The 12,152-nt window shown below is 39.3% G+C and overlaps 1 protein-coding gene across 1 annotated transcript; it reads right to left on the bottom strand.

The window, feature by feature from the left end:
• Positions 1 to 2,767: 2,767 nt before the first annotated feature.
• Positions 2,768 to 9,007, bottom strand: nts (neurotensin). The gene is made up of 4 exons (XM_054620812.1): positions 8,947 to 9,007; positions 7,938 to 7,999; positions 5,023 to 5,223; positions 2,768 to 2,911 (listed from the first exon to the last, which is right to left on the bottom strand). Exons 1-4 carry the CDS (start codon positions 9,005 to 9,007, stop codon positions 2,768 to 2,770), a joined length of 468 nt encoding a protein of 155 aa, XP_054476787.1.
• Positions 9,008 to 12,152: the final 3,145 nt, after the last annotated feature.

Here is a 12,152-nt window from a genome sequence, read left to right as displayed (position 1 = left end):
GTAATAGTAACTTTAGAGGGTTAAACAACTGAGTTCGAGCCTTTAAAAAACTAAGCAAAGCCCTGATTGTCCCTTTACTGCGGCTCCTCTGTCTGCTCTTGTGAAGTGTTATGATTGAGGTGTTTCATCTTTTAATTAAAATTATAACTGAATCTTTTAAAGTAGGCATCAAGCGACCCTAATTTTATTTTTAGCTGTCTGTGCGTATACATTTAAATATTCTTATGATATCAACTAATCAGCATTTTGTTAACACCAAAAACATAACGGGACATCACAACACCTGTTACTGGTTACATGTGGTTTTGAAGGATTGATCATTTCATGAGTAACATCCAGTATTTGTTCTCATCTAATTTATCACTTAACACATCTTAGCAAGTGTAACTGTCGCTTTATAGGTTAAACAAGAAACATTATTTGTTGCTAATCCTGTGGCACCAATCGGCTTAACGGAGGAGAAGGCTTCAGGAAAAGATGAATACAACCAGATATAATCACAATCAACAAATAGAGATTGACTTTTACAGAAAGGAATTGATGTCATGTTCCACACAAAGGAGCCAATTATCTACACTGAAACAGTTTAGTAGTAGTGTAGCTAATGGCTTTTAGTTGTTCAAATGTATTAATGTAATGTCTCCTCTCTCCCTCACACTGTGCTGCTCATTTCCTGTCAGCTATTTCCTATCAATTATAAACCAGCACAGAAATGTATTAGATTTTTTTTGTCTCCCACCAACTTTCTTCATATAGGGCCGATCAGCACTGCTTACTGGGTAAACTGGGCAGGAAAACTAAACATGTAGCAGAATCCTGCAGGAGAAAAAGTTTCTATGTTTTTCCTGCGGCTAACCTTCTTTGAACAGACATCATTTCTTTCTCCCGTGCTGCTGCCCTTCATGCTGCCTCTTTGCCTGTCAGGGTGAAGAGCCGGGTTTCAAAGATGGACACCCAAGCACTTTGATTCGGAATGAAGCTGACATTTTATCAAGGCCGAGACTCTCATTCGCTACAGTCAAAGTCTGTTTTTATCTGCTGAAGTCCAAGTACCTCATGGTCCCTTTGAAACATGTTCAACACAGCACATACTAATAAGAGCACATCAGATCAAATACGTACTGTGTTGATTATTAAAGATAGCATGTGCTGAATTCTGAACATCCAGAAATGTTTTTTGCATTCATTTCCAGGTGCCGCCTTAGTATTGAAAATCTAGACTGGTAGCATCTGTCAGCTTTTTTCGATGATCCCGAAGAGCAGAAATACTGAAGAAGACGGTGACCAGCACCAGCAGACATCTGGTCACTGTAGTCTTTAGCATTGGAGGAATACACAAGTTTGGTGTCTGGTGAATATAAAATGTTGACCGTGCACATTTCTGAACCAAAAGTATGTTTCATATCAGCATTTATAGATCTGTGTACATCACCGTTATACTGTTTTAACTGCTCTGGGCGCTTTTTGCCGTTTCAAAACTGCATTTTCAATTCAGTTAGGGTTGAAGCAACAAAAATACCTGGTGATATTTAGTAAAATATACATTTTTGGGTTAAAAAAAAGTACAGTACTTTAGGTTTCAGACATTAGTGTCCTGGATGACAGTTGCATGTTTGACACGTCTATCCATCCTGACCCCCTCCCTACTAACGCAAATGCAAATGTAATCCGGGAGGAAATACTTTGCTTTGAAGCATAATTTACCTTTTGCAAAGTCATGCCCGTCAAACACATACTGGCCAATCAAAGCGTAGCATCAGCCAGCTCTTAATTATTCGACTCTCCATAGACTCTCATGCTAACGTTTCAAATGTCTCCATCCCCAGGTTGGTTTAGTGGATTTGGAGCCAGTCATAGTTAATACTCGTTACCCAGAGAGGTTGGAAAGAGATATATCTTTTCTACATATAAACATAAAAAAAGGGTATGCTAGCTATACTTTAGCATTTTAATGATTGTAACATTAAATAAAGATCATACTTACAGGAACAGTGTTGTTCCTTAATTTCATTGTCTTCTGACTTCAGGTAATGTGTTGCTTCACTTTAACTATTGTGATCTGTAGCTTTAGCTTCTATATTTATATTTTGAACCGGTTTTCACTGCTGAATCAGTTTGACATCCTGGATATATCCTTCAAACAAAGATTGTAGACTCCTCGGTCTGCTTCTCTTTGGAAACGCATTTTTTGTTTTCTCCAAAAATTCTATAATATTTCTTCAGGGAGTGCAGTTAGTGACAGTGTGGGCTCCATGATAGCTCTGACAGCTTGATGGAGTATCAGCGGGGGCGGGGCTTAGCAAAGGGTCAACTGACGATGCAGTTTCTTAACGTCATTATCAGAGGACCAAGCTGTAATATTTCCAGTAGCAGGATGGTGAAGGACTAAGTGGAGAGCTGTTACATAAAAGAAAAGATAGTCACATAACACTGGTTTTTGTATCATGAATCCTTTAATCATGTCTTGAAACAAAATAGACTTAAAGTGCAGTGAAGAAATAGAGTAAATAAATATAGTTTCATAGAAATACACAATTTGCTTGATGCTCAGGATTTTATTTTCACGACCTATACAGAATACAGACACGCCTCAATGCTGGACGTACGATCGAAGGGTCTGACTGGATCAAAACAACAACCGGAAAAGGAAAAAATAAAACATTGCGGCTACAAGCAGAGAGGGAAAGAAAAACCACACAATCACGTCTTCACAGAAAGTATGTTCTCTGGTCCTCTTAAAACGTCACCTCGGCCTCTGTGATGGCCGTCAGTAAATTGTACTTCGTTTCAAGATGTACGGCCTCCGGGACTTGGTGATGTGCGCCGCTTGCCTCTTCAGGATGTAAGGTGATTTTCGTTTCAGCGGATTGTCACTGTTCTCCTCTAAGTATTCTGGAGAGTCATGGAGTAGCTGTTTAAGGGGGGAGGCAGAGAGAGAGGGTGAGTGTGACACGACGACGAGGAAGTGTCAGGCGAACACATGTTTTGTTGCTGAGTGGCAGCGTAATGGGAGGCCACGCCGGTGTAGCTGTGAATAAACGAGCGCCTCTCCGGGCGTCCATGCATGGGAAAGCAGGTGCTAATCTACTGTCGGCGTGTTAAGATGTAAAAAAAAAAATAATAAAAAAAATAAAAAAAGAGGAGGGGTTGTTGTGTAAAGAGCCGAGGAAGGAAAATGTTGTAGGACAGGGAGGAGGAGATGAGGAGGAGGAGGGAGAGGATGGAGGGGTTCCTGCATGTGTTTGAGATATTAAGAGTAAAGGCCTTTTTTCAACTGCATAATTTTTTTTTCAACTGCTGTTTTTCACTCACAATGCAAATATTACACGGCAAAAAAGCAACATCTTTTCAGAACAAGTTCCATTTTTTGGGAGCTTTTGCACAGCGAATAAAGGCATCAACCAATCACGTGGTGTGGAACAGACATATTCAAAATGCCCCCTACCTTATAAAATAAAAGCCCTAGAATTATACACCTCGCACCTGTCAACCATCTCTAATTTACTCAGTGCATTTTGCTGAAAGGTAACTCAATAAGATAGCCTACAGCAGCTTAGTATATGCAACAGTTAACCTCAGACAGACTGCCAGACGCTGCTGTGGGTCAAAAGGTCAAGATAGTCGGTCTTCTGCCTTAGCCAAACTATTCGAATCAAACCGTTTGTTGTAAAAGTTTTGCAACTTTGCATCGCTGCTGGCATGAGTAGTTTTGATGCAATATACCTGCATGCGTGTACTTCACATTTTTGTGCCCCCGGTGTTAAGAGGCCTTTAGCCTTTATATATGTAGGGTTTCATTTTGGTCAAGACATGCTGTTGTGGTCTTTAGTGGCTTGTTGGAACTCGAGCACATTGAAATCGCTCGTTATTTTATTATTTCTATTTTCCTGTTTAATACATTTTCAAGCTCCCTTAGCCGCTCAGAAATTTGCTCAAACTTTGCACACGTTAGACTTGCCGAAAATAAATATCTGATATTGGTCTTGGGTTTGGCTGTGGAAAATTGGCTCGATAGCTCCCCTAACAGTTTTCAAAGTAAAAGCCCCCATCTACATACATATATCTCATGTATGAAATTTTGTATATGAGATATTTAACATGTCCACACGTACAAAAACACCTCTTGGAGGTCTATCACACCCAACAGAGTGTCAGCCTATTTTATTTTACAGTGCAATATTACGGTGCTTTTCTACCATTTCCAGGCAGTTTTTGTCAAAAACAGAATGCTAAAATACAATCTCATTGTACTGGTTCTTTGTATTTTCTTTCTTCAGTACATTTGAACCAGAAACTAACTTCCTTTATCAATCTCAATCATTAAAGGCTCATCTTTGCTAACCAAAACGGTGATAACACACTATGCTAATAGGTATGAAGATTATATTCCATTTCTACCAGTAAATCCTCCTAAATCCTACATACTGGCCCTTTAAGGGATGGTTATATATTTTGGACATATAAATAAAGAGTTGTAAAGAATTCTTCCACCTATAGAGGATTATGTAATCATTCAACTTATCTGAGAGGAATCCACAAAATTGTGGATGTGTGATTAAACCATGATGTGTGTTGTCCCTAATTTAACACATGGACCATTTAAACATCTGAAGGAAATCACCAGTTAGAACTTCAACTTATTATACTACAGTATATTTAACTGCTAAAAAGTAGTAGTTGTGGTTCTTATTTGAAAAATAATACACACACACCACATGCCGACAATTATATAAGGTTGTCCAATAGAAAACATATTTCCATGGTATTATTGAAGATCTTTGTATGGCAGCAGGGAATAAGTCAAATGTAAATTTCTATAGCTACAAAAAACACATAATAATACACATATCTTCAAAGTAAAGGATGAATACTTCCACCAGTGTTTGCCTGTATGCGTGTGTGTATGTGTATGTGTGTGTGTGTGTGTGTGTGTGTGTATGTGTGTGTATGTGTGTGTGTGTGTGTGTGTGTGTGTGTGTGTGTGTGTGTGTGTGTGTGTGTATGTGTGTGTGCGCGTCTCACCCTCTCCTCCCGGCTCTGCAGCACTCGGCAGATGATCTGCAGGTTGTAGATCTCCTCCAGCAGCTGGAGGCTCCCCTCCCTCATCTCGCCGGCCTCCTCCTCCTCGCCGCTCCACGCCTCCTGCCGCAGGCTGTTCACCATCCTGCACAGGTTGACCAGCGACACACGCCAGTAGGGGGCGCTCTGCTTACTCTGTTTCATCTGCAAAGAGGGAACAAGAAGGCAGGAGGGGCGGGGAGACGGTTTCAAATTGAATACAGGAAGTGTTTTTTCTTGAATTAGGATGAATTAGATCTTCATTATAAGGATATGATTTCATTAAAGTTTAGATTAACGTTGTGAGCTGAAGTTGATCCCAGAAGATAAAAACACAGTTGCTAAACAATCTGATATTTACACCAAGAAGAATTTAATTTTTTACTTTTTTATTGCATTTTTCTATTCAACACTAAACTTTCCTTTAAAACTAAACGTATTTTTTTCTTCGGTCACAAAAGTGCTGCTTTGACCATTTGATCTAGATAAAAATGGGGGTGGACACAATAACGAGAACACCTATACCATTTAATGCAATCTAATCCAACAACCCCGCTAGGATTTTACACGTCTTATTGTTGTAGTCATGTTTGGTTAAAACTGTGATAGAAATGATACTACTGAAGAAACTATTAAAAGGTGTAATTGTGTTTTTACTGTTCATTGCCCATATGGTCATTTTGTGTGTGTAATTCTTATTTCAGACAAATAGATATTTTTTTTACGATGAAGTAATATATTTTGTATCCTCAAAATAAAGTTTATTTTCTTTTTTTGTATCATGTCCCAGGTCTGAATGTCACTTCTCTTGCATAATGAATGTCATGTCATTTAGAATTTTTGTCAGCCTTATTTAATGAGCTTCTAAACTACCTCGATGCATTTCATTTTTTCCACTGAAGTGCTTTTGGTCGAAATGCTTTTTTGTAGGTTTCCCCACACACAAACAATTTCCTCCGCTCTCTTTTTACGCCTGAAGCAGTAAAATCTTTGGCAATCCCCTTTAAAGAGGCGCTGAGGAAGCGTGTGAGGCTCTCCCTTCACATCGACGATGTTAAGGTATATGTGGGTACTATTTCTTGAACGTTCTCTGGCACCAGACACCCAGAGTGATACGCCAGTCACATATAACCAAATCTAGCTGCAGCCTGTTGTGTTATAATCTCGTTTGAGAGCTTTAAGACGGTGGTGCTTCCCAGGGCCTCCTATTGCAGCGTGGGTAGGAGATCTCCCACACACTACTGCAAAGACCCCTGGGTGTCACTGAGGATGATGGAGAGATTCAGGGAGCGATGGGGGGAGATTGTTAAGATGGCCAAAAGCCCTCTGAGACTTCACGTCTTTTATGAACATCCTGACGAATAGAATCTCCTCTGATGTTATAAAAACAGGAACCAAGATGAGAGCAGGTTTCTTTTGTTTGCCCGGAAGGAGAAAACAAGACATAAAAGCTGTAGAGAGACGTCTAAATGAACAACACACCAGGGAGCAGACAATAGCAGCCAATGACATTTGCAAATCATTCGTGCATCGACTATTGTCGGTGGTTTGAACTGAAAGGTCACATATAGGATTGTTTCTGATTAAGCTTCATGTAGGATCTTCTCCATTGGTGGAATTAATAACTTTAATGGGTCATATTACGAGCTAATGCTCCAATATTCCAACAGTGGACCAATTGTTATCATTAATCAGCATTGTCGCTCAATAGTCCCGACTGAATCTTCTTTCAGCAACAGAGCCACCGACAGCAAGCTACTGCTAAATCCTCTGTTTGTTGCCGTTTCTTTAGCATGTTTTGACACTTTTAAAAGGACTACAAAAGCTCAATCTCACTCAAACGTTGCCAGAAACTACGGAGCACGAGGGTCCGAGCCAAAATCGGCCAGACTGAAAGATGAACCCTGGTTGTGGAATAATGCTATCATGTTCATTAGAGAGAAATGAGAGCCAAAGAGGAAATCTACCTCCCAGATCAAATCAGATAAAAAGAAGAGTGGAGGTCAAATCAACTTAGCTGTCGGATAAGGAAATGATGATATCGTGATGTGAGGCTAGATATCCTCTTAGATTTCGGATATCTTCATTTGGCACAAGTGGTGTCTTTTCCTGGTTTTAAAGGCTGCATTACACTAAAATTAGGTGTTTAGCTGTTATATGATTTGTTTGAGTCATTATAACCACAAATCCAAAATCTCATTGTGTAAATTTCCTTTGAAAGCACCCTTAGTCAACTCTACAATATCGTCGCAATATCGATAGAGATAATTGGTCAAAAATATAAATGGAGATTATTGATTTTCTCCACATCGCCCAGCCCTTATGTGGAGGCTTCAGTAAAGATGGAGAACCGCAAGTATCTTCTGCACTTTTCCATCCTGTTGAGCACTCCGTCACCCTGTTGGTTATTATTTCAATCATCGCCCCCCCCTCTGAGCAAACCTCCAGCATCACTGAATCACGCGACTGATTTGTCACCGTCACGAGGTTATGTATCGTTAGGGGTTGGGTCGTTTTGACTCCATCGGCTCCATCTGAATCTCATTACGCTCGCGCCATCCGTTTCCTCGTGCACACTGGTTCCTCTATTGTCGAGTTGACAGTAGAGGAACCAGTGTGCACGAGCTTTGCATGGCCTTGATCTTAAGCCTCCAGATGTTTGTGTGTATATTTATTTTGCTCTGCACATTTGAAATACATCAAGGTATCTTACTTAATTTTCAATCAAGACAAAGTCTGTCTAAAAGGAAGGTTAGTCCCTGGAGCCTCTTACAGTAAATTATTCATCTCCCATGAGCAGAGCCAAAAGGTGAGACTGAAGCATCGAGACCACCCGGGCAGCCTGTGTGATGAGTCAGAAAAAAGAGGGACCCCCGTACCTTAGAAGTGAAGAGATTGCTGAGGAGCTCCTTCTCCAGCGTTCGCTGATCCTGGTCCACGTCTGTCGGTCAGAAAGAGAAACTGTAACATCACCTTCAACCCGATCTAATCAAGACTTAAATGTCAATGAGATATGGGAGTCTAGCGTGCTCTTTATCAAGTTGTATACTGGCATTTAGACCGTTTCATCTTCTTTTAAGAAGCTGGAAGAGTTTGCAACATTTACATCTCAAGCACTATCTGAAGACGACCCACATTCTTATTTGTTTGATTGAAACCGTTAAGGGTTGAACATGTGACACACTGATGATTTATGGAGCTCCCAGTTTGCCCTGAGACTGAAGCAAAACACACATTACCCAATAAAGCTTTGTTGATCCAACATCAAATAGGGCTGATCCAGGTTTTTCCAGCTTACAACAGTGATTACTCATAGCCTGTATCTAATGTGAGCAAATATATATACATTTTTTTCACTCATTCTGAATCAAATTTCAAAATTTCATATTATAAATATGGTTTGCTCTGCTGTGGTTTATTTAAAGGTTCTTTTGTTGTATAAACGTGGATTTAACTGGGTCTAAAAGATCATTACATTGGATCATTGAGGGAAAATTGGTCTTTAGGAGCCTAAAAGTCATAACTTTTTCTACTGGAATCAATACTCTACGGTTCTAAACGTTATCAGCCTCCTGAAGTCATTTTTGATCAATTGTGGCACCAGAAAAAAGAGCCAGGGTATTTCAGCATTTAATCCAGAAACCCAAACTCAGACAACCCTAAAGTTATGAAGAAGCTTTGACGTGAAAATATTTCTACAATTTAGAGAATGCAGTTTTTCACCAATGCACCTGTTGCACACAGGCAGTGATGTGAGAGGCAAAAGCTGGACTTGTTCCATACTTGTGGTGATTCCTCCCCTATTGAGTAACTATAAATGATTCGTCATAAAACCATAACAGGATGCAAAAATGCAAAACTTGTTGAAAAGAGCCCCGGGTCGCTTACCTGTACAAAGTCCACCGCATGTGAAACAGAGGAGAAGCATACACGCCAACTGTGCCTGCATCTTGACGATAAAACAAACAAAAACCAAAAAGTAAAAAATAACCGGATCCCACACTGAAGATTTCACCTGAGGAGGAATCTAGTCCATAGGGTTAAAGGTCAGACTCAGACCGCTAAAGAAACTGGAGAGGGCTTTTTGGAAGTGATGCTGCTGCTGTTTCCTCTTCTACTTCTTCTTCTTCTCTTCCAGCTCCAAACACGTTTTCCCTTCCTCGCAGTTTCCCGGTGGGTTGTGAAGTCAGTGGGCTCCATCCCAGTTTATAAGAGCCAATGTGATGTCAGAGGATCGGTCGCTCTCTCTCCTCATCCCCCACCCCCACCTTTCCCACCCACTGACACAGCCCCCTTCATCCACCCATCAGTCCCCCCCCTTCCTGTGTCATCGTTTCATCAGACGTCACTTTGGCATCACAAGGCGAATGTTGACGGTGTTTGGTTTTTTTGGGGGTGTTTTCTTGCGTCAAGCTTTGAGAGATTTGGTTATTTCAGCTCATGGGTGCACACAGTCTGAGGTTTGTTTTGCTCTCGTCTCCAAGGGACGGGATGCAGGGGCGATGTGGGAGGATGCACGACAAAGATTCTCTCTTTTGTGTCAATATTTTGGAGAAGCTGGGCTCCACCACATTGTACAAATCATGTTTCTTTAGAAAATATATCATAGTGATAAGTAGCCAGTTATAAATACCTGTTAATATATTCTTATTTTATCCAAATTAAACCTTTTATCCAAATTAAACCTTCTCAGTAGAGATTATCCTTGACATAGACTTAATATATTATTGATATTCTTAAATAAAGTTTATTTTGAAATATACATTCATTTGAGAAAACTCACAACAGCAACAGGTTTTGATCATATCTTGTCACAAAATTGTAGATGTTCACATTTCCATTTCTCTGAGGACTATATGTCCTTATTGTCCATTGTTAACATTTCCCCCTTCATTGTTAGCTTAAGCTGAGGTTCAACGTTAATTCTTGACCTGAAACAGCCGTTCAAACATAATCCTTTCATGTTTTGTTTTTTTATATTCCAGTTCAACACCAGTAGATATTTAATATGCATACATTTGAATATATGCTCCATGCACCACATGTGAGGATTTCTCTCTTAGCTACTGCAAATAAAGAAAAGAAGAGTTATGTAAACAGCTCCTTCACAAAAACACAAGACATAAAAGTTAAACTGTCGTCCATCCGATGCTGTCTTCAACCCTCAATCATTTGCTGATGTAGCAGTTAAACTTCAGCTATATGTTATGGCTAACAAATATTGTAAGATGTTAGGAAATTACTATGGAGTCCCACAAGGATCTATTTTAGATCCTCTTCTGTAACAGCATTATCTTTTTTTTTATAAAAGATGTTATCTTGATTTTTTTTTCTCTGATATATTTCTAACCTACAACAACAACATATCAGATGTGCATTTATCCTTATAAAATTAAGATGGTGAAATGTCTACATATAGATATATATCCTATCTGAGACTTTACCATATGTCTCTTTCAGGTGCTTGAGGGTGGAATTCATGTGCACAAAAAAATATCACATAAATGTTCAGCTATGTTTTATGGCTTACAAATATTGTAATATGTTTAGGAAATTATTACGGAGTCCCACAAGGATCTATTTTAAATCCTCTCCTGTTACAGAATAATATTCTTTATTAAAGATATTATCTTGATTTTTCTTTGGTGACTTTTGATCATTTTACTGGAGATTAAGATCATGCATTATCTACATACAGTCATAACACTTTATAGTTCAGCCTGTATTCTGATCTACCTTATGTCTTTTTAAGGTGCTTTAGTGTGGACTTCACATGCACACAATATGTTCCTGTCGCTAGAAAAACTTTGCCAGGACATAATTAAGTCAGTTCCTCACTTTACTGTTTATTAAAAGACACTGTAATAATAATGTGGTACACTATCATAAAAAAAAAAATCCACTTTGATTTAAAGCCACAAAGTAAGTCTAGGCGTGTATCAAATCACACGTTCACTTGTCCAATTTCACACTAATTGGTCCCCACAGAGAATTATATCCTTTTAATATAGAGGAAAATATCCCAGTTGGAGCCGCTTGAAAACGTGTGTGTCTCGCCAAAGATATTTCAAGCACAGAGAACAGCCAGACTGGATTCCTCTCATGTCTGAATTTCATCTTTGTCGTTTGAATCCACCAGGGAGAGCCACTTACTCTCAGTCCTCTGCCCTCTGCAGCTCACTGAGTCTGCTTCATCATGTTTTACACGACTTGGTTTTGCCTCTTCATTAAACATTGAGAAAGATTTGTAGAGTAGCCTTTTAAACAAGAACAACAAAAAACTGGCTGCAAAAAGATTTTAAATTAACCGAAATGATTTCTTTGAACGCTTTTAAATCTATGATGAGAGCATTTCAGACCACTTCTTTTACTTGTAGATGTTTTTTATGAATTTTAATTTACTTGTAACTGTTTTTTATCATTTTAATTTCTGTCTATATGTTGTGAGTGTAATATTGTGAGTGTACATATGTTATTTGTTGCTGCCTCTTGGCCAGGACTCCCTCGAAAAAGAGGTTTTTAATCTCAATGGGACTTTCCTGGTTAAATAAAGGTCAAAAAAAAAAACCAAAAAAAAAACCAATGTGCATTAATGGGTTTACTGCACTGTATTTAATGTAATAAATGAATGTAATGACTATGTATATTAGTGTAATCTGTATTATTCGTGCATATGGTACTTTCATGTGCATTTTGTGTTTGAAATAGGCTGCTTTATATTCCTAATTGGATTATGGTACTTTCTGGTATCATTATGGCATATCCTCTTAAGAACCTTCCACTTGTTAACGAGTTTAATCTGACTTTATCCTTCAGTACTTTTCTGTATTTTTGTTTAAATCCCCCATGTTTTGCTGTTTTCGCTGAACAATGTGACTTTGTTGTCCTGTTGTTGTGTTGCTGTTGAAAGCGTGGTGGTGGTTTCTCAGGTTGCCTCTGCAGGTGGAAGGAAAAGGGGGGCAGAGCAGCACCAATGCATGTCGGTGCATTGAGGGAAACACCTCCTCCGCTGCTCGGATGGGGCGGACAGAGTCGCTGCAGTCGGAACACCCTTCAACTTTTCCCCCCAAACACTCCACAAAGTGTCCGACGTC

Source organism: Anoplopoma fimbria, chromosome 19 (genome assembly GCF_027596085.1).
Source record: "Anoplopoma fimbria isolate UVic2021 breed Golden Eagle Sablefish chromosome 19, Afim_UVic_2022, whole genome shotgun sequence".
Lineage (NCBI taxonomy): Eukaryota > Metazoa > Chordata > Actinopteri > Perciformes > Anoplopomatidae > Anoplopoma > Anoplopoma fimbria.
This window is presented reverse-complemented; position numbering and strand designations above follow the sequence as displayed.

Excerpts from the sequence above, each read along its gene's own strand:
- nts (XM_054620812.1), bottom strand. The coding sequence starts at position 9,007 with ATGCAGGCACAGTTGGCGTGTATGCTTCTCCTCTGTTTCACATGCGGT. Across the intron at positions 5,224-7,937 it reads GCAATCTCTTCACTTCTAAG|ATGAAACAGAGTAAGCAGAG; the intron begins GTACGGGGGTCC and ends CCCTCTTTGCAG. Across the intron at positions 2,912-5,022 it reads TGCAGAGCCGGGAGGAGAGG|CTACTCCATGACTCTCCAGA; the intron begins GTGAGACGCGCA and ends CCCCTTAAACAG.